Source organism: Dama dama, chromosome 9, assembly GCF_033118175.1.
Source record: "Dama dama isolate Ldn47 chromosome 9, ASM3311817v1, whole genome shotgun sequence".
Taxonomy (NCBI): Eukaryota; Metazoa; Chordata; class Mammalia; order Artiodactyla; family Cervidae; genus Dama; species Dama dama.
Window position 1 is genome coordinate 84,262,142 of NC_083689.1, and position 23,015 is coordinate 84,285,156.

The 23,015-nt window shown below is 39.1% G+C and overlaps 2 protein-coding genes across 4 annotated transcripts in view; one reads left to right on the forward strand and one right to left on the reverse strand.

Moving 5' to 3' along the window:
* TMEM167A (transmembrane protein 167A) overlaps positions 1-8,425 on the reverse strand; it is a 39,727-nt gene extending 31,302 nt beyond the window's left edge. Inside the window, exon 1 of the mRNA XM_061151956.1 lies at positions 8,297-8,425. Coding sequence (XP_061007939.1) covers positions 8,297-8,299 — 3 coding nt within the window. The 5' untranslated portion in view covers positions 8,300-8,425. The remainder of the gene's footprint in view (positions 1-8,296) is intronic.
* Positions 8,426-8,495: 70 nt separating this feature from the next.
* Positions 8,496-23,015, forward strand: part of XRCC4 (X-ray repair cross complementing 4) — a 276,381-nt gene continuing 261,861 nt past the window's right edge. Inside the window, exon 1 of one of the 3 annotated variants that reach the window (XM_061151955.1) lies at positions 8,496-8,593. The gene's annotated coding sequence lies outside the window, so the exon portion shown is untranslated. Of the gene's footprint in view, positions 8,594-8,613; positions 8,725-23,015 lie in introns of those variants that run through there. The other 2 variants (XM_061151953.1, XM_061151954.1) reach the window with 2 other exon arrangements.

Consider the following 23,015-nt stretch of genomic DNA (forward strand, 5'->3'; position numbering starts at 1 on the left):
AAGACACTGTATTTACTCTAAACTTAAATTCCCATTCTATAGAGTTAACATGATTTTTGATCAGTTAAAATCACTAAGTCATTTTTAATAGATCTCTTACATAGCCAGCCCTGGTTTTGCTTGTAAGACTTCCTCCCAGCACTTTTGCTGTGTAAACTGTTTACAGGTAAAAATCCTTTAGGTTAGTACACTGATGCACTTGAAACTAAGGTGGAGTTATTATCTTGAAAACAAGGTGATCTGTTCTGATGGCTTAATGAACACTTTACTGTTACTCTTTTGCACTGAACTTTGCCTATTTCTGGGAAGAGGTGAATCTTTCTAAGGAAAAAATATTCCATAGTGCATGGGAAAAATAGTTGTCTGTAATATTGATGTAATGTCACTTTCTAATCATGATCATGGTTTAAAGGATTATCTTGGTTAAATATATATTGGTTTGATGTGTAAATGCTAATATCATTAGCACAAATTACATGATTTTATACATAGTTTCCAGAGGTAGGTTAAGAGTGGCTTGTGAAGCAGCAGGAAGCAAATGGTGGCACAGAGACTATCCAGGGAAGACTTGGTGATAAGGGTCTCTCATAAAGAGAGTGAGGGAGACTGTGTAACAGCTATTGTTAAGAGATTCACTGCATGGAAAAATATTTTCCAGAATTATGAATTAATTAACAGCCTAGAATTCTATTTTTCATACTTATGAGCTATATAATGAAGGACTGCAATGCATTTTGCATGGCTTTCATTTCTTTAAAATTGCTTTCTAAAATTCTCTTGTTCTCACCTTTTGTTGGGGAATCCAACTACTGATCAGCAGTTTCACCCAAGAAATAGCAATAGTTGGACATTTCTGAATTTTTCCATGTTGCTTTTCTGTTATATTTATACTTGGTTTTGAAGGATTGCTTATGCTTATGTCACTGCAAGCAATCAGTACCCAGTCATTGTGTAACATATAATGATACTTATTGTACAATAAAGCCTGAGTTTTTGCCAACTGTAAACCTAGAGTTAGGTGTCTCCCTCCTAATCCACTCATCTGTACCATGGCCTTTTCTCTTCACACTCAGCAGATTCATAAGGTTATTTGCCTTTAGTGATTTCACTTTCTTACAGTATGAAATGATGAAGGTTGATAAAAGGAGAGATTACATTTAAAAAATAAATAATAAAGAACAGGAAAGCAAAGCTAAAAGAAACAGCAGCTCTAATTTATTGCTCTGTGAGAGTCTCAGGTCTCCTTAAGTGTTTTCCTGTTTTGGCTCTTCACATCCAGCCTAAGCTAAAGTGAAGAGGTATGGTAGATGTTGTTAACACATATGCACAGCTCCCAGGCTCCAGTAGGGTGAAGACCAAAAGGAAGCAAAACTAACAGAAGATAAACCAAGAGAGCTGGGCTCAGTCCCTGATTTGGGAAGATCCCCTGCAGAAGGGAACGGCAACCTACTCCAGTATTCTTGCCTGGAGAATCCCATGAACAGAGGAGAGCCTGGCGGGCTACAGTCCACGGGGTCACACAGAGTCAGACACGACTGAGCGACTTTCACTCCCGCACTCACTCACTCACTGCGGGCACAGAATTTGCCAAAGCTCCCTGGGAGTTTTTACTTGCAGTTAGAGTTACAAGCCACTATGCTACAGAAGACCAGCATCCACTTCAGATACCTACCTATTAGCCTAATGCAGAGGTTTTCAAAGTGTAGCTCGTGGAAATTCCTCATATATTTATGCAGTCAAAACTATAATACTAAGAAGATAACCTGCCTTTCTACTGTGATGTCATTTGTATTGAAGGTGCAGAAGTAATAGTAGCTACAGAATTATGATCTTGCGAGCAACCCACACTGAGGCATACAAATGTTGCTTTTCCTCTTGAATTCCCTGTGGGATTAACTGCATTGTTGTATAACAAAAAGGGCCTAAGATTTGGTGACAAGTGGAGCTGTTAAGTTTAAATGTGACCTTCACTACTTATAAGCAATGTGGTCTTGGGGAAGACACTTAACAATTCTGCACCTTTTTCTTCATATGTACAGTGGCCAATAATGTAAGATTTTAATAAAACATCATATGTAAAACACATGGCAGAGTTGGTGCTTAAAAAATATTTTCTTCCAATCATCTAAACTGGACTTGTACTTCACCACTCCTTACTAAGCACCTTATAACGATTTTCTTATTTTTATCTTTCAACCTACTTAAACTTGTCAAGAGGGCAGTCATTCAATCATGTAAGATCATTGTATTTGTTTCTAGTTTCTCAGATTTTAATCTTCTTTACAGATAGCAAAATTAAGACCTGGAGCTGACTGTGGCGCAGATCATGAGCTCCTTACTGCAAAATTCAGGATTAAATTGAAAAAAGCAGGGAAAACCATCAGACCATTCAGGTATGACTTAAATCAAATCCCTTATGATTATACAATGGAGGTGATGAATAGATTCAAGGGGTTAGATCTGGTAGACAGAGTGCCTGAAGCACCATGGACGGAGGTTTGTAACACTGCACAGGAGGTGGTGACCAAAGCCATCCCCAAGAAAAAGAAATCCAAGAAGGCAAAGTAGTTGTCTGAGAAGGCCTTAAAAATAGCTGAGAAAAATAAAGGGAAAGATATACACAAATGAACACAGAGTTCCAGACAATAGCAAGGAGAGATGAGAAAACCTTTTTAGGTGAACAATGGAAAGAAATAGAAGAAAACAATAGAATGGGAAAGCCTAGAGATCTCTTCAAGAAAATAGGAGATATTAAGGGAACATTTCATGCAAAGATGGGCACAATAAAGGACAGAAATTACAAGGACCTAACAGAAGCAGAAGAGATCAAGAAGAGGTGGCAAGAATACCCAGAAAAACTATATAAAAAAGATCTTAATGACTCAGATAACCATGAGGGTGTGGTCTCTCACCTAGAGCCAGATATCCTGGAGCTGAAGTCAAGTGGGCCTTAGGAAACATTCATGTGAACAAAGCTAGTGGAAGTGATGGAATTCCACGTGAGCTATTTCAAAATCTGAAAGATGATGCTGTTAAATGCATCGATATGTCAGCAAATATGGAAAACTCAGAGGTGGCCAGAGGACTGGAAAAAAGTTTTCATTCCAATCCCAAAGAAGGACAATGGCAAAGACTGTTCAAACTACCAGACAACTGCATTCATTTCACATGCTAGCAAGGTAATACTCAAAATCCTTCAAGACAGGCTTTAGCAGTACATGAACCAAGAATTTCCAGATGTACAAGTTGGATTTAGAAAAGGTAGAGGAACCAGAGATCAAATAGCCAACATTCACTGGCTCAAAGAGAAAGCAAGGGAATTAAAAAAAAAAAATCGAATTCTGTTTCATTGCCTATGCTAAAGCCTTTGTGTGGATCACGACAAACTGGAAAAATCTTCAAAAGATGGGAATACCAGACCACCTTACCTGCCTCCTGAGAAATCTGTATGCAGGTCAAGAAGCAACAGTTAGAACTAAAAATGGAACAAAGGGCTTGTTCAAAATTGGGAAAGGAGTATGACAAGGGTGTATATTGTCACCCTGCTTATTTAACTTATATGCAGAGTACAATGTGAAATGGTGGGCTGGGTGAATAACAAGCTGAAATCACTCAGACTGATCAGCTGGACTGCCAAGAGAAATATCAACAACCTCAGATATGGAGACAATACTAACCTAATGGCAGAAAGGGAAGAGGAACTATAGAGTCTCTTGATAAAGGTGAAAGAAGAGAGTGAAAAAGCTGGCTTAAAACTCAGTATTCAAAAACTAAGATCATGGTATTCGGTCCCATCACTTCATGGCAAACAGATAGGAAAACAATGGAAACAGTAAGATTTTATTTTCTTGGGCTCCAAAATCACAGTGGATGATAAAATCAAAAGATGCCTGCTCCTTGGAAGAAAAACTATGAAAAAACTAGAGAGTATATTAAAAGGCAGAGACATCACTTAGCCAATAAAGGTTTGTACAGTCAAAGCTACGGTTTTTCCAGTAGTCATCTACAGATGTGAGAGTTGGATCCTAAGGAAGACAGAGGGCCGAAGAATTGATGCTTTTGAATTGTGGTGTTGGAGAAGACTCTTGAGAGTCCCTTGAACAGCAAGGAGATCAAACCAGTCAGTACTAAAGGAAATGAACCCTGAAGATTCGTTGTAAGGACTGATGCTGAAGCTGAGGGTCTAATACTTTGGCCACCTGATGAGAAAAGCCAACTCATTGGAAAAGACCCAGATGCTGGCAAAGCTTGACGGCAAGAGGAGAAGGGGGTGACAAAGGGTGAGAAGGTTGGATGGCATCAGTGACTCAATGGACATGAGTTTGAGCAAACTCTGGGAGATGGTGAAGGACAGCGAAGCCTGGTGTGCTGGAGTTCATGGGGTCACAAAGAGTGAGACATGCCTTATCAACTAAACAACAACATGTAAATATATCCTCTCCATTGTTACCAGTTGGTTTTCTAAAGTGCACTCCATTCTTTCCCTTGCTCAAAGTCTTTATTAGGTACACAAACATTATCAAAATATAAAGGCCTTGAAAACACTTCAAGATCTGGCCTCAAGCTTTCTAGTCTCATCTCTTCACTGATTAACTTCAATTTCTTGCACTCCCCAGGCAACTATTCAACTTCATGTTCTTTGTGTCCTTAACTACCTCACCCTTTATCTTTCTAAAGGCTAGAGAATGTTTTCCCAGCTCTAGCTAATGACTCCTTCTCTAATCCTCAGTCACTCCTTAATACACAGGTCAGAGTGTTATCTCCTTGAGGATGCCCTCTAGCAGTTCCCAGTGACAATTATTTTCTCTGTCCCTAAACAATTTCTCAGCTACAAGAGGAAATAAACTATTTAATAAACTATTTCACACCCTTTCTCTGGTACTCAATTTAATTATAAAATATATGCAATAAATAGGTCCTACTTTGCAGGGTTTGTGAACATTAAATGAGAATATCTGTAAGTCACTTAACACATCAACAGAGGAAGAAATGAAGATAAACTTCCTCAGGTTGATCAAGTAAAGGATGGTAGCTGGGCATGATTCTGACCCTGTTTGGTTTAGTCTAAAGCTCATGTTCTTTCTACCGCACATGTCTCTCTATGTCTTAGCAGATGACACATAAAATTTACTTATTTAATACTCTCCCCCATTGGACTGTAAAGTCCTTGAATACAATGAGCATGTTTTACATGACTTTGTATATCCAGACACTCATTCACTTAAGTGCTAACTCTGACACTGTGATGTAGAGATTAAAAGACCTAGTCTCTACTTTTAAGAACTCTGCCTAGAGAAGGGAGAATTATAAGCAATATCTTACTGTTGTTTTCTACACAAAAGGGACAGTGGTGGCATATACCTGGACTGGACTACAGATGTCCAAATAGACCTAAAGGGAGAAGAAGAAAACTTAAGGTACAGGGAAGACTTCTTTGGAAGAGATGAAACTAGAGATGACTCTTGAAGAACTTTAAGTTAGGGAGAACTAGGGTTTCTGGAGTTTTTAAAAGTATTAATTGATAAATGATATAATTATTATACTGCTTATGCTCTGATCAGTCTAAATTATTATTGCTGATAAACGTTTAATGGCCTTGAAATGCATTTTAAAACATGGATTCATTGGGGGCTTCCCTGGTGGCTCAGTGGTAAAGAATCTGCCTGCTAATGCAGAAGACACAGGTTCTCAATCCCTGATCTGAGAATATCCCACATGCTGCAGAACAACTATAAAAGTCCATGCCACAACTACTGAACCTGTGCTTTAGAGCCCAGGAGATGCAACTACTGAAGCCTGTGCACCTAGACCTTGTGCCCTGCAATGAGAGAAGTTAGCGCAATGAGAAGCTTGCACATCTTAACTAGAGGGTAGCCCTCACTTGCAGCAACAAAAACCCAGCACAGGCAAAAATAAGTAAATAAATTATGGGGGGTAAAAAAAAAGAATGCAATGGAAGGAGGATATTAAAAACTGAATGGTTCTTTCTAAAAAGAAAAATGGATTCATTAAAATACAGTAATTCAGATATAAGTCATAATCACTGCTTGTTGTTCAGTTGCTAAGCCATGTCTCTGAGCTGCAGCAGGCCAGGCTTCCTTGTTCTTCACTATCTCCCAGAGTTTGCTCAGATTCATGTCCATTGAATCAGTGGTGCTATCTAAGCATCTCATTATCACTAGGCTACCTTCCCTGGTGGCTTAGTCGGTAAAGTGTCTGTCTACAATGTGGGAGACCCGGGTTAGATCCCGAGGCCGGGAAGATCCCCTGGAGAAGGAAATGGCAGCCCACTCCAGTACTCTTGCCTGGAAAAGCCCATGGACGGAGAAGCCTGGTGGGCTATGGTCCATGGGGTCGCAAAGAGTCGGACACGACTAAGTGACTCCATCACCACCTTGCAAATATACTAAGTTTAGGTACAAACTCAGAAAGAAACCTCACTGTGTAACTCTTCCAACTACAATGTACTTTTCCTGAAATGCTGACATCTTAAGCTCACAGGAACAGAGCAGGAATGAAAACATTAACTACCTGGCACTTATTTCTATTTTCCACCCACATCTGATTGGCATATTCTATTTGAGAGCATCAAACCACTAAGACATATTTGATTTTCAGTTATATTCTTTTCATTAACAACAGCATGAAGACTTTTGACATGCCTGACTTTCTTTGACTGTAAACATCTATTCAGAAGTTTCGAAATGAGACAATGCTTTTAAGTTGATTTTCAAATGCACCCTGGCACACAACAAATGCTAATAAATGAGAGCTATTATTGTTACTCTGAATAAACCAGTATGGCCAGATGGTTCAAATACTGTTAATCTTAAATGGTATATGTCTTGCTTCTAAACAGAACATAAGACAAAAAGATGACCAAAAAAAAAAAAAAAAAGAATCTATCTCTGCCTGTACTATAAATAAAATAATCCAATTTCAGCCTCAAGGAGGGTATATGCAAGAAGAGTAACAGTCTTGTTACTCTTTTAGGATTGCAAAATGAACCACATTTTCTAAGTTAAATAATGGCTCACTCAGGACATAAGTCTAACCACTTGTGTCCTTTCATGTGATAGCTCGAAAAAGGAGCTGGAGAGGATCTTCGGCCAAGGAAGGAATAACCTTCCAATAAAATGTCATCCCGTCCATAAACTGTAAACTTCTCCAGGGAAGAGACTGTGTCTTATGTCCCAGCTATAACCAAAGTAGCTGGCATAACGCAAACAACAATTAATGAGTTTTCGATTAAACGTCTAAGGGTTTTATGCTGTGTGGGATTCTGCAAGAACTTCTGGGAACACAAGCTCAGCAACTTTTCACTGTAGAAAAGCATTTGCCATGGCTGCTTTTGATACTATAATAAAAGGCATGAATCTTTTCCTCATAAATGCAACATGTGGCACATAGACCTCATAAATTCATGGTGAGGGCCTGGTGTAGTCTGTCAGCATTTACCGCGACAAAGGTGAAATGCCTGCAGACATAGTTTGGGAGATCTTTACTATGACTACTGATTATTTCATCTGTCCTCTGTCCATGTTGGTTTTACGTATTCTTCTCAGCTTGGAGAAGTAAACATTTCTCTTGTGAACTTTTGTGGCTTATTTCAAGCTTCTCTAAAAGGCCCAAACTATTAAAGGAATCTGCAATAAGACAAAATAACACAGGAAACCTTAATAATGTATGGAAGGGGAGGAAGGCCCGAGGCCAGACACCACTCCAAGCACAGTAAGCTTCTAGAAAAGCCACCTCCACAGACAATTCCAATCATTAAAACACAGCTTATAAAGCAGCATCTTTAGAGTTGCGAGAATGGAGCTGGAGAGACCTAAAAGGCCAATTAATTCAACAGGTGAAAATTAAGGTGGGGCGTCTGGGGTTTGTTTGACAACAATGAAACGCCTGGCTTAGGTCCGCAATGAGATAACAAACCGCAAAACAAGCGCGCAAACCCGGCAGCTCTAAAGCCTGGAAATGACCACAAAGAGTAAGTAACGACGGGTTAAGCCAAACTAGCGCATTTCTTTGAAATAAGTCATTAAAGTAGCCTCTGTGTGTGAGGAGGGGCTCTGCGGCCCTGAGGTTCTTTCTTGGGTGGTCGGCTCTGGCTGTCCCAGTTTGGACGTGCAGTGGCCACATGGCTCCCGGGCCCATGTCTCCCTCTGAGTCCCGGGGGAGTCAAGTTAGTGACAGGGTTCCCCGGCCGGGGACTGCCACCCAACCCTCCAACCCTAGTACGGGCCCGAAGCCCCTGCACAAAGCTCACTCGCGACCCCAAGGCCCCGGTTCTTACCATAGTGAGGCCGGCGAAGCCCCAGCCACATCACCCTTCCGGGCCGAGGGCGGAAGAGGCGTGCACGGCCGGCTTGCCTTTCTCTCCCCTTCCCGCGGTCTGGTTGGGCCTGTCAGGGTACCTCCTCCTGAGGCGCAGGTCTCGGGCTCTACGATAGGCTCCTCTCTACCGGAAAGGACGGGACTTAAATGACGTCATTCAGCCCCCGCGGAAGTAGGTGACACTTTCATTGGCTGCTTTATGTCCGCCTGTGGGAGCGGGCCTTTCGGAGGAGGCCGGAAGTGGAATTACTGACAGGTAGGGTCCGGAAGTGGCGACTGACTCTTTAATAGTCGGTGGTCCAGTTATTATTATTATTATTGTTTTTCTTTACTTCTCTAGAACTCCTCAGCGCTCAAATTTTTCCCGGCTTGGACTCCCCTCGATGTGTAAGCTTCTGGCCCTTCTGTTTGAAAACTCTCGGGAACACCTGAGTTCTCTGGCGTTACCCGCAGGTCGTGCATCTCCTGGGCTCCCTTTTCAGTTTCTACCTTTGCACCTGTGCGATTCTTTGTGTAAAGCGCCCTTGAAATGCCCTGTAAAGCTGTGGGATTAGGAGGACACTTGAATTCAGAGGGTTGTGTTGAGAAGGTGTTTGATCATTTTTCTAACATTGGCATTCTCTCTTCTAATTCCCAGCGTTTTGTAGATTGTCAGTGGGTTCGATCTGAGGCTGAAAGGTGCCCGTTGGAGTCAGGAAAGAACTTTCTGTGGGAACAAATGGAAAGGAGCTGCCTTTCCTGAGTTCAGTAAATGATTAGATGCTTTAGAAAAATGGTCCACCTGCAAGACATATACCATCTTTTTCTTTTAATCAGTATTATTATTTAGCTTTCTCTAATATTAACAATCCCATTAGATAAGATTCTAGTCCCTCTCCCCAGATTCTTTTTAGAATGTTATCAATTTTTTAGTACTTTGACTCAAAGTGGATTGAGAGAAACAGGAAAGGAAGCTCATAATAATGCATTGATTTATGTGCTGTTCTTGGCCAAACTATGAGACCCTTCTATATTTAGGGCAACACAGTGATTAGAATATTTGGGTTTCTACTATCTGTGATTGTATTGTTGGCTACTGCCCACCAAGTTTTTTTCTTTTCTTTTTTTTTAAACCATTACTAACTTTTTGTTTTAATCTACTGAATTGTCAAGAATTGATTAAGTACACAAATTTAGCAAGTACTTAACTGAGCTTTTATTCATACCATCATGAGACTGCTGCAGAGGGATAAAGATGGCCTGTTCCTTCCAGAAATTTAATGGGCATAGGGAAGAGGGGAATAAGAAATGTATAAAAATATACTGTATCCTTGTTCTATTAAAAAACAAGCTGTAATGCTTTGTCTTGTGATTGCTTTACAATATATTTTTTAAGTCTTGCCATTCAAATTAAATAATCTTGGCTTGGTTATGGAAATTATGTTGTGCAACTCATCAAGCTTGGTTTTCAAAGTAGTAAATGTGTCTGCAGACATCTTGCTGTCATGTAGATTGTCTTCATTTACATGGACTCTTGAGGATTATATGTAATAGCTGAAGTGCACTGGGAAATTGAAGTTGTTAAAAATCACAGTTGATTTACTGTATTTATGAATTTTAATTAGTTTTAGACCATGGGCTTTTACATACTTCAGCTTCAAAATAGGGAAGAACAATGCCAGTTATTTTAAAGTTACCCATAGGAAAAAAAATAAAATAAAGTTACCCATAGAGGAAGCCAAATAGCAATAGATAAGACTAACATACATTTATATGTAAAGTTTTTCATGTAACACAACAAAGTTAATCTGACACGATCTCTTGGCAAGATCCCTAAGGAGGTGGTAATTGAGATATATGGTCATTAAGCACATAAACTCCCTGCTCTTGGCTTCACTGCCAGTAAACTAATTTAAGCACTGTCTTACATTGCTATTTCAAAAGTCTCTTTTCTGGCAACTCTGGTATGGAATCTTATTTCAGACTATCTTGGATCATTGTCTTACTCACTAAAAGTGAAATCTGATTCTTATAATGTCCTTCTTCAAAAATTATTGTCTTCTGCATCTAGAAGAGTATTTTCAACTTTGATTTCTTAGGTTCAGTAGAATTATATGTAAAAATAGTACATACTTACGTTTTTCTGTGCAAAGAATGCATGAACCTCCCTAGTATTGTCAGGTATTTGACCTGCACTAAGCCCTCAGTGGGCTTCCCTGGTGGCTCAGAGGTTAAAGCGTCTGCCTGCAATGCAGGAGACCTGGGTTCGATCCCTGGGTTGCAAAGATTCCCTGGAGAAGGAAATGGCAACCCACTCCAGTATTCTTGCCTGGAGAATCCCATGGACGGAGGAGCCTGGTGGGCTACAATCCATGGGGTCGCAAAGAGTCGGACAGGACTGAATGACTTCACTTTCACTTTCCAGCACTCAATGGAGAAGGCAATGGCACCCCACTCCAGTACTCTTGCCTGGAAAATCCCATGGACAGAGGAGCCTGGTAGGCTGCAGTCCATGGGGTTGCGAAGAGTCGGACAGGACTGAGCGACTTCACTTCCACTTTCCACTTTCATGAATTGGAGAAGGAAATGGCAACCCACTCCAGTGTTCTTGCCTGGAGAATCCCAGGGATGGAGGAGCCTCGTAGGCTGCTGTCTATGGGGTCGCACAGTCGGACACAACTGAAGTGACTTAGCAGCAGCAAGCACTCAATGGGCTTCCCTGGTAGCTCAACTGGTAAAGAATCTGCCTGCATTGTAGGGGACCTTGGTTTGATTCCTGGGTCAGGAAGATTCCCTGGAGAAGGGATAGGCCACCCTCTCCAGTATTAGGCTTCCCTGGTGGCTGAGCTGGTAAAGAATCTGCCTGCAATGTGGGAGACCTGGGTTTGATCCCTGAGTTGGGAAGATCCCGTGGAGATGGGAACAGCTCCCACTACTCCAGTATTCTGGCCTGGAGAATTCCATGGACTGTATAGTCCATGGGGTGGCAGAGAGCTGGACAAGACAGTAACTTTCACTTTCTAGCACTCTATAAGGCTTGCATGTTGTGTGCCTGTCTTTCTTTGTTCACTAAAATAAAAACCTTTTAAAGGGAGGGATAATGAAGGAGGGCCAGTTGACTTGAATGTTAGGCACTCAGTGAACAGTTTTTTAAATTAAAAGTTTAAAAAATTGAATTGGTACTGCTTTTAGTTCCAATTGATAGTGCTTTTAGTACCAGACCACTTTCTCTCTTCTCTTTTTACTTGTCTCTCGTATTGATCATTTCCTTTTATCTGACTTCTTTTTTCTCGTTCAATGATATTCACATATAGTAAATAAAATAATAGTTTTATTTAATTTGTTGTTTTCTTTGATCCTTAACTAATCTCCATAGTCAGAGGTTGAAGTTCTTTGTTATCTAGTGTTCATCATTGTCCTGTTTTTTCTCCTTTTTAAAAAAATTCTCTTTCCACATGACTCTTAGATTAAGACCCAGAAAACTTTTGATTGACCTGCATGTTATTTTTTTCACCTTAAGAAGTGCTTCTTTTAATCCTTCTCTGATTCCAACGCCATTTGTTCTTCTGAGCAAGAATCCCTTCAAGAGTTTTCTGTGCTCCAAGTTCCAATTTCTCTTTTACTCTTCTTGAGATCCCTTCACCACAGTGCCTATGATTCCTCCAAATGCTCTTGTTAGTGTCAGTCAGTCTGAAACTGAATTTTCATTTCTGTTTATCATGCTATTTCTTTTTTTTTTTTCATTTATTTTTATTAGTTGGAGGCTAATTACTTTATAATATTGTAGTGGGTTTTATCATACATTGACATGAATCAGCCATGGTTTTACATGTTTTCCCCATCCCGATCCCCCCTCCCACCTCCCTCTCTACCCGCTCCCTCTGGGTCTTCCAGTGCACCAGGCCCGAGCACTTGTCTCATGCATCCAACCTGGGCTGGTGATCTGTTTCACCCTAGATAATATACATGTTTCGATGCTGTTCTCTTGAAACATCCCACCCTTGCCTTCTCCCACAGAGTCCAAAAGTCTGTTCTGTACATCTGTGTCTCTTTTTCTGTTTTGCATATAGGGTTATCGTTACCATCTTTCTAAATTCCATATATATGTGTTAGTATACTGTATTGGTCTTTATCTTTCTGGCTTACTTCACTCTGTATAGTGGGCTCCAGTTTCATCCATCTCATTAGAACTGATTCAAATGAATTCTTTTTAACGGCTGAGTACTATTCCATGGTGTATATGTACCACAGCTTCCTTATCCATTCGTCTGCTGATGGGCATCTAGCTTGCCTCCATGTCCTGGCTATTATAAACAGTGCTGTGGTGATCATGCTGTTTCTTGCCTCCAAGCCTTTGCTCATGCACCTTCTTCTGAAATGTGTCTTCTTATCTTTTTTCCTTCCACGCCTAGACCTTTGCCACCTTCTAAATTATATATCAGATATAACTCAAGGAAGCTTATTCTGAAATTTCAGACTCGTTAACATGCTACTTTTCAGAGGAGCTCCTATCTTGCCTCTGTACTTTACAAGCTTGTATAATAATCCTCTTTGGGTGTTTCTGTCTCCTCCCCAGAGAGCTGGGAATATGTCTTACTCATCTTTGAGATGTTTAAAACCTGGTACAAAGGATGTAGTCAGTGAATATTTTAATGCATTAATGGCATGACCAAAGTTACTCAGCTAGGAGTTTTGATTTCAGTCTGAGTTTTATGAGGTATAAGTCAGTGCTTTATTTGCAATAGCTCGTTTTCAAGGAAAAAGGTGACTATCTTCAAGACAGTTGTTCTTATAATAGTAGGAGGTTTTTAGTTAATGTGTTTTATCGCTCTGGGCAATATGCTCCTTGTCCTTTGTGAAGCTGCCAGTACTGATAAGAAAGTTAATTGTGACTTTTTCTAAAACACAGGCTGAAATTAGTGAACAGAGGGTTGTTATAGTCAGCAAATTTTTAATATTGATGAAATTGGGCTCTTTATAGAAGAAAAACACCATTGAGATTTTTGTTGCCCAAAAGAGAAAACCATGTTAGAATTCCAAATGGTTGATGAGGCATTCATACTTTTGCTAGATACCAGTATTGCCGATAGCTTTAAATTAAACTTTTGCCTTTGTGCCACTGGGAAATCCCAGGATATTTACAAGATTTTACAAAGATTTTCTCCCAGTGATATGGGAGTTTGCTCTTAAGATTGCGTTAATAATGGTTGGTTTGTTAACATGATTTCTGATACTTGGCACAAAAATTAGGTGCACTAATTTTGCATATAAAACACTGTTTAATTCTAGATAATGAGCCAGACTTTCCAGCTACCTTTTATGGCAGGCATTCTGGATTTTAACTGCTCTCTGAATATCGTCATCATTTTTACAGTCTGTAAACCAGTCTTTTAGAAATTTGTTTAGCTTTTAGGACTAACGAAAAGGGAAATAATTTAGTTCTATAAATTCTGAAAACGCTTCAGCGGCTTTCAACCTTAGCAGTGGGATTGAAAATAATGATTAGGCTTAGAATTAAGAGTCAAAACAAGTATTACTTGGAGTACACTTCTGAATTTGTGCCTTGTTTCTCTGAGCTTTACTAACCCTGCAGCAGTGACAAAAATGTTGAAATAAGCAAGGACTTCAATCTGGTCTTTGTGTGAGAGGATGCTATTAGCTTACTTGTAATTTTGTAAGAACAGTTAATGAGAATTTTATTGAATAAAGAAAAATCTTTGTCAACTGGAACAGAAACAAGTGGCTGCCAAGACATAAGATGTGGCCATTGTTGAAGAGAATCATCAAAGTGTCCTGATAGTATAAATATTGATGTGCTGAGACATGTCAATATTTATCATAGAATCTGGAAGTTGCCAAGTTCCTGTTTAAGAAATATGACCCTAGCATTGGACACAGTATATCAATAAATAAGGAACATGTCCAGATGAACAGCTGCTCAGAGAAAATCTCAGACAAATTAGGATAACATCTGTCTAAACTATAGGGCACTTCAAATGTTCGATTTAAAAAATTTATTGATTCTTTTTTGGTAATTTGTAGGTGGATGCTTCTATAATATAGTTTATTAATATAGTTCCATATGTGGGTTTGACTTAAGTATTTTTTTGTAAATTACAGCATGCTTGGTTGGAATTTATAATTTTGTAAATTAGTTGTGCTATGATACTCATCTCTAAATTGAATTAAAAAAATCTTGCCTTAATATTGTGCTTAGGAATTGACTTCTTCATTTAGACCATTTTTCTTACAGAAGTTGGCTCAAATCATAACATTACTTTTAGGGACCAAAAGTTTGTGCTCTGGGAATTTAGCAGTAGAGAAAATATAAGTTTCTGAAGTTTAACTGTAATGAGGAAATTTATCCTGATTATTATATGGCAACTATGTCTCAGAAGAAAATGTATACGGTAATGAGCGACTAAGGTAAATACGGTTGGTTCACTATCACAGATCACCACGGTTAATTCCATGTGAGAATCACTGTGACTTAACAGAGTATTTAATGAAAAATAGTTGCTTGAAACCTTTATATCAAGTCACTGGAACCACACAAACAACCTTGCATCTGTTTTACAGACTTCTAGAAGGTTAAACTTAGCATTCTTAGAATAATAATAGTCCAAACAGTCCTAGAAAACCATGAACCATGGCTATTGGGACTGGTCCTCTCATCATTTCTCATTTCTGATAGCGAAGACTGATAGCGTTTATACAGCAATCTAATTATGTTACCATATTGTAATGTTTATATTACATTACAATATAATGTCACAGAGGTTTGTGACATTGTACAACAGACAGGGAGCAAAACCATCCCCAAGAAAAATAAACGCAAAAAAGAAAAATGGCTGTCTGAGGAGGGCTTACAAATAGCTGTGAGAAGAAGGGAAGCGAAAAGCAAAGGAGAAAAGGAAAGATATACCCATTTGAATGCTGAGTTCCAAAGAATAGCAAGGAGACATTAGAAAGCCTCCCTGAATGATCAGTGCAAAGAAATAGAGGAAAACAATAGAATGGGACGGAGTAGAGATCTCTTTAAGAAAATTACAGATACCAAGGGAGCATTTCACGCAAAGATGGGCCCAAAAAAGGACAGAAATGGTATGGACCTAACAGAAGCAGAAGATATTAAGAAGAGGTGGCAAGAATACACAGAAGAACTGTACAAAAAAGATCTTCATGACCCATTTAGTTACAGTGGTGTGCTCACTCACCTAGAGCCAGACATCCCGGAATGTGAAGTCAAGTGGGCCTTAGGAAGCATTACTACGAACAAAGCTAGTGAAGGTGATGGAATTCCAGTTGAGCTATTTCAAATCCTAAAAGGTGATATTGTAAAAGTGCTGCACTCAATATGGCAGCAAATTTGGAAAACTCAGCAGTGGCCACAGGACTGGAAAAGGTCAGTTTTCATTCCAATCCCAAAGAAAGGCAATGCCAAAGAATGCTCAAACTACCGCACAATTGCACTCATCTCACATGCTAGTAAAGTAATGCTCAAAATTCTCCAAGCCAGGCTTCCACAATACATGAACCATGAACTTCCAGATGTTCAAGCTAGTTTTAGAAAAGGCAGAGGAACCTGAGATCAAATTGCCAACATCTGCTGGATCATTGAAAAAGCAAGAGAATTCCAGAAGAACATCTATTTCTGCTTTATTGACTATGCCAAAGCCTTTGACCGTGTGGATCACAATAAACTGTGGAAAATTCTGAAAGAGATGGGAATACCAGACCACCTGATCTGCCTCTTAAGAAACCTGTATGCATGTCAGGAAGCAACAGTTAGAACTGGACATGGAACACCAGGCTGGTTCTAGATAGGAAAAAGAGTACGTCAAGGCTATATATTGTCACCCTGCTTATTTAACTTCTATGCAGAGTACATCATGTGAAACGCTGGGCTAGAGGAAGCACAAGCTGGAATAAAGATTCCGAGGAGAAATATCAATAACCTCAGATATGCAGATGACACCCCCCTTATGGCAGAAAGCGAAGAAGAACTAAAGAGCCTCTTGATGAAAGTGAAAGAGGAGAGTGAAGAAGTTGGCTTAAAGTTCAACATTCAGAAAACTAAGATCCTGGCCTCCGGTCCCATCACTTCATGGCAAATAGATGGAGAAACAGTGGAAACTTTATTTTTTGGGGGCTCCAAAGTCACTGCAGATGGTGATTGCAGCCGTGAAATTAAAAGACACTTACTCCTTGAAAGAAAAGTCATGATCAACCTAGACATCATATTAAAAAGCAGGGATATTACTTTGCCAACAAAAGTCTGTCTAGTCAAGGTTATGGTTTTTCCAGTAGTCAAGTATGGATGTGAGAGTCGGACTACAAAGAAAGCTGAGTGCCGAAGAATTGATACTTTTGATACTGTGGTGTTGGAGAAGACTCTTGAGAGTCCCTTGAATTGCAAGGAGATTCAGCCAGTCCATCCTAAAGATCAGTCCTCCGTGTTCACTGGAAGGGCTATTGTTGAAGCTGAAACTCCAATACTTTGACCACCTGATGCAAAGAGCTGACTCATTTGAAAAGACCTTGATGTTGGGAATCATTCAGGGCAGGAGGAGAAGGGGACGACAGAGGATGAGATGGTTGGATGACATCATCGACTCAATGAACATGAGTTTGGGTGGACTCAGGGAGCTGGTGATGGACAGGGAGGCCTGGTGTGCTGCAGTTCATGGGGTTGCAAAGAGTCAGACATGACGGAGCGACTGAACTGAATGTTTATATTGTGAACAGGGAATGCTGAGTACGATTGAAATCATATATTCTTGCAGATGCTACATATGTTTCTATAAACAACTTGATAAACATGGAAAAACAAATTTGCTTAGAGATTCATAAAAAACTTTTAATCTGTTCAGTATATTAAAGATAGGAGTGAAAAACACATTTTAAAATTTAAATTGACTGTATATCTGTTTCAAAGAGGCATTGCCATTATTTTGAGGTAAGATGTTGAGTTTTTAGGAGAAAACATTAGAATTGTTAATTAGTGATTTTTAAAACTTGGAAAACATTTTTTGCCTTGTAACCAGAACTTGTACTTTTGTTTTGAATAGACACGTTATGATTGTTTTTTTAGAATCATTAATGCCTTATACAAATACTTACCAATTGTCTTTTTGAACCACCTGTTACTGGTTATTTATTATGTGGTGACAACAAAGTCCCAGTGTTTTCAAAATGTCATGTGTTTTGAATTTGATAAGAATGGAAGCATATTAAGTTGAAAATGTAAAACTTCCTGTTTGGTGTTGAATATTATGAGTTTAATAGAATGTTTCCCGAAGTGTGGTACACCATTGATGGAATATATATGTTTGCTTACTTACAACATTTTTTCACATACTTTAAGGTAATTGAGATCCACATAACCAATGAGTAACCGTGAGGATTCATCTTGAAATGTCTGATTCCAAAGCCTGACACAAGATAGCTTAAGCAAAAAGGAATTTCTTGGCCTCATACCTAAAACATTCACAATTAGATCTAGATCCTGTAGCTGCCGTAATCAGATCTGAGCTGCTGGTCACCCCTCAGTTCTACTTTCTGCTTTCTTTGTTTTGTTCTGAACAGCTCCAGTTGTACACCTCATAACATCAAATCCAGTACAGAAGAAACTCTATGCTTTAGATGCAAAGAAAAGTCTTGACATTGAGGCTTACAGGTTTTAGTTGTCCTAACCTGAATCATGTACTCATCTTTGAATCACTTCCTGGAGATTAAAATGTAATGTTGGTTTAGTCCAGATCTGTATTCTACTGCAACTTGGGATCAAAGTCAACTTGCTCATAGCCTGTGTATGAGAACAGTGGAGGTCGGCGTGTTTGGTACTCAAGGTTTTGTTGCCATGAGTACGGAGTCTGTATTAGGTAATGCAAATTACCAAATTCTCTCTAAATGTTGGATAAATGAACACTTTTAACCTGAATTGGGTAGGGCATGGACCAGACACTGGTGGCAGTTTCTGACAAATGTTTAGTTATAGCTAACAGTACAGAACTCTTCAACTGGCAATGGAGAAGGAAAAGTATCAGTGTAAACTAACATCATTCAAATTGATACAGATGAAATGAATTCAGCCATTTGAGCTAGAATTGCTTATTGATTATGTATAATAGGTATTTGACTCATATTAGTTAGATAAGAAAATTCTAATATCACGAGTCTAATGATATGTCATAGGATGAAAAATTTTGGAAAGTTTCAGTATGATTATTACTTTTGGTTTCTTTATTGTGGATCTTCTGTGCGGTCTTTGAATATACACATAAAGTGGCTCATATATTGAATATTTTTTCAATTAATTTTTTCACATTTTGGCATTAAGACCAAATAATTAGTGTATAGCTAATAAATATTGAAATAATTTTAGCTATTTTGATTATCAGCTTTTCAATCGATTATTCAAAAAGTTTATCCTTAGTAGTAATATATTTGATTCATTGTTGTAAAATAAATTTACCAATGCATTATGCACCACTGTCCCTGGCGTAATGTTTATCAGATAGAAGTATTTCCGGTGACCAGTAGTGAGTTTAATACTTATTTAGTTAGGCTCCTAAATTTTGAAGTATTAGTTATATATTTAAGAATGTATTTCTAATAGATGACTTTTTCCTTTTACAAAAGTATCCTGTAACAAACAATTATCCTGATGGTCAAAGAAGACTTATTGAAAGCATTTTTCTTTTTACACATTTTATTATGGGAAATATCAAACATATGTAAAAGAAGAGAGAATAATGAATTCCCATCATCTAGCCTAAGAATTATTTTGCGTTCCAGCCCCCTATAATGAAAAGGACATCTTTTTGGGGTGTTAGTTCTAAAAGGTCTTGTAGGTCTTCATAGAACCGTACAACTTCAGCTTCTTCAGCATTACTGGTTGGGGCATAGACTTGGATTACCGTACTATTGAATGGTTTGCCTTGGAAACGAACAGAGATCATTCTGTCATTTTTGAGATTGCATCCAAGTACTGCATTTTGGACTCTCTTGTTGACTATGATGGTTACTCCATTTCTTCTAAGGGATTCCTGCCCATAGTAGTAGGTATAATGGTCATCTGAGTTAAATTCACCCATTCTAGTCCATTTTAGTTTGCTGATTCATAGAATGTCAACGTTCACTCTTGCCATCTCTTGTTTAACCACTTCCAGTTTGCCTTGATTCATGGATGTTACATGCTAGGTTCCTATGCAATATTGCTCTTTCTAGCATTGGACTTTGCTTCTATCACCAGTCACATCCACAACCGGGTGTTGTTTTTGCTTTGGCACCATCCCTTCATTCTTTCTGAACTTATTTCTCCACTGATCTCCAGTATCATATTGGGAGTTCTTTCTCCATATTGAAGTTATTCTCCACTGATCCTCCAGTATTATATCATACAAGACCTTATAGAACTAACACCCAAAAAATGTCCTTTTCATTATAGGGGACTGGAATGCAAAAGTAGGAAGTCAGGAAACACCTGGAGTAACAGGCAAATTTGGCCTTGGAGTACAGAATGAAGCAGGGCAAAGGCTAATAGAGTTTTGCCAAGAGAACGCACTGATCATAGCAAACACCCTTTTCCAACAACACAAGAGAAGACTCTATACATGGACATCACCAGATGGTCAACATCGAAATCAGATTGTTAATATTGTTTGCAGCCAAAGATGGAGAACCTCTGTACTATCAGCAAAGACTAGACCGGGAGCTGACTGTGGCTCAGATCCTGAACTCCTTATTGCCAAATTCAGACTTAAATTGAAGAAAGTGGGGAAACCCACTAAACCATTCAGGTATGACCTAAATCATATCCCTTATGATTATACAGTAGAAATGACAAATAGATTTAAGGGACTAGATCTGATAGACAGAGTGCTTGACGGACCAGGGACAGAATTTCGTGACATTGTACAGGAGACGGGAATCAAGACCATCCCCAGGAAAAAGAAAAGCAAAAAAGCAAAATGGCTATCTGAGGAGGCCTTACAAATAGTTGTGAAAAGAAGAGAAGTGAAAAGTAAAGGAGAAAAGGAAAGATATACCCATTTGAAAGCAGAGTTCTAAAGAATAGCAAGGAGAGATAAGCCTTTCTCAGCGATCAATGCAAATAAATAGAGGAAAACAATAGAATGGGAAAGACTAGCAATCTCTTCAAGAAAATTAGAGATACCAAGGGAACATTTCATGCAAAGATAGGCTCAATAAAGGACAGAAATGGTATGGACCTAACAGAAGCAGAAGATATTAAGAAGAGGTGGCAAGAATACACAGAAGAACTGTACAAAAAAGATCTTCATGACCCATTTAGTTACAATGGTGTGCTCACTCACCTAGAGCCAGACATCCCGGAATGTGAAGTCAAGTGGGCCTTAGGAAGCATCACTACGAACAAAGCTAGTGAAGGTGATGGAATTCCAGTTGAGCTATTTCAAATCCTAAAAGGTGATATTGTAAAAGTGCTGCACTCAATATGGCAGCAAATTTGGAAAACTCAGCAGTGGCCACAGGACTGGAAAAGGTCAGTTTTCATTCCAATCCCAAAGAAAGGCAATGCCAAAGAATGCTCAAACTACCGCACAATTGCACTCATCTCACATGCTAGTAAAGTAATGCTCAAAATTCTCCAAGCCAGGCTTCCACAATACATGAACCATGAACTTCCAGATGTTCAAGCTAGTTTTAGAAAAGGCAGAGGAACCTGAGATCAAATTGCCAACATCTGCTGGATCATTGAAAAAGCAAGAGAATTCCAGAAGAACATCTATTTCTGCTTTATTGACTATGCCAAAGCCTTTGACCGTGTGGATCACAATAAACTGTGGAAAATTCTGAAAGAGATGGGAATACCAGACCACCTGACCTGCCTCTTGAGAAACCTGTATGCATGTCAGGAAGCAACAGTTAGAACTGGACATGGACCAACAGATTGGTTCCAAATAGGAAAAAGAGTACGTCAAGGCTATATATTGTCATCCTGCTTATTTAACTTCTATGCAGAGTACATCATGAGAAACACTGGGCTGGAGGAAGCACAAACTGGAATCAAGATTCCGAGGAGAAATATCAATAACCTCAGCTATGCAGATGACACCCCCGCTTATGGCAGAAAGCGAAGAAGAACTAAAGAGCCTCTTGATGAAAGTGAAAGAGGAGAGTGAAGAAGTTGGCTTAAAGTTCAACATTCAGAAAACTAAGATCCTGGCCTCCGGTCCCATCACTTCATGGCAAATAGATGGGGAAACAGTGACTGACTTTATTTTTTGGGGCTCCAAAATCACTGCAGATGGTGATTGCAGCCATGAAATTAAAAGATGCTTACTCCTTGGAAGGAAAGTTAAGCCCAACCTAGGCAGTATATTTAAAAGCAGAGCCATTACTTTGCCAATGAAGTTCCATCTAGTCAAGGCTATGGTTTTTCCAGTGGTCATGTATGGATGTGAGAGTTGGACTATAATGAAAGCCGAGCACTGAAGAATTGATACTTTTGAACTGTGGTGTTGGAGAAGACTCTTGAGAGTCTCTTGGATTGCAAGGAGATCCAACCAGTTGATCCTAAGGGAGATCAGTCCTCTGTGTTCACTGGAAGGGCTATTGTTGAAGCTGAAGCTCCAATACTTTGGCCACCTGATGTGAAGAGCTGACTCTTGAAAAGACTGTGATGCTGGTAAAGATTGAGGGCTAGAGGAGAAGGGGCCGACTGAGGATGGTTGGATGGCATCCACGCATGGATGGACATGGGTTGGGTGGAGTCCGGGAGTAGGTGTTGGACAGGGAGGCCTGGTGTGCTGCAGTTCATGGGGTCGCAAAGAGTCAGACATGACTGAGTGACTGAACTGAACTGAACTGATGACAACAATTATCAGCTCAAAGCCCATCTCATTTCATTTATATCTTACTCAAATATCACTCTTCTAAATTATTTTCAGACAAATCCCAGACATCATATCATCTGTAAATATTCTAACATGTATCTTTAAAAAGTAAAGAAACTGGAGAAAACATAACCAGAATTCTGTTAATATACTATAGAAAATTAGCAATGGTTCCCTGTTGTTATCAAGTGCCTAATCTGTCCTAAAATTCCTCAGATTACTGCTTCATAAATTTTGATAGTTTGTAGGTTGAGTCATGATTTAAATAAAATCTTTAAATTGCACTTACTTATGGCTTTTAAATCTTTCTTAAATAGTCCAATACTACCCTCCTTTTGCATTGAAGTTTGTTGAAAAAATCTGGGTCAGTTGCCTCATGAAATGTCCCACAATCTAGATTTTGCTGATTGCATTGCTTTAGTGACATTTTACATTTGTTCACCCTTTGTGTTTCCTGTAAATTGAAGGTTTGATTTGATTTATGTTGGAGTTTTGTTTTTGTTTTTGTTTTTTTTTTAGCATGGGTATGTCATTGGTAGTGCTGTGTAGAGATTAAAAGCTTTTACCAAGGTAACCAATGGGTTATGAATTCTTTTTTGTTTTGGTTAAGCCAGTGGGTTATGAGTTCTTTTCTGTTTATATCTCAGAATAGAGTAAGTTTGGCTTTAGCACAGAACTTGTATTAGGAAATAAAAGAAGTCAGAATGTGGGGAATACACACACACACACACACACACACACACACACACATGCAGAGACATGTTTGCTGGCCATACGTTTGTCATTACTTAGTAACTCTTCATTTCTTTAATTTTA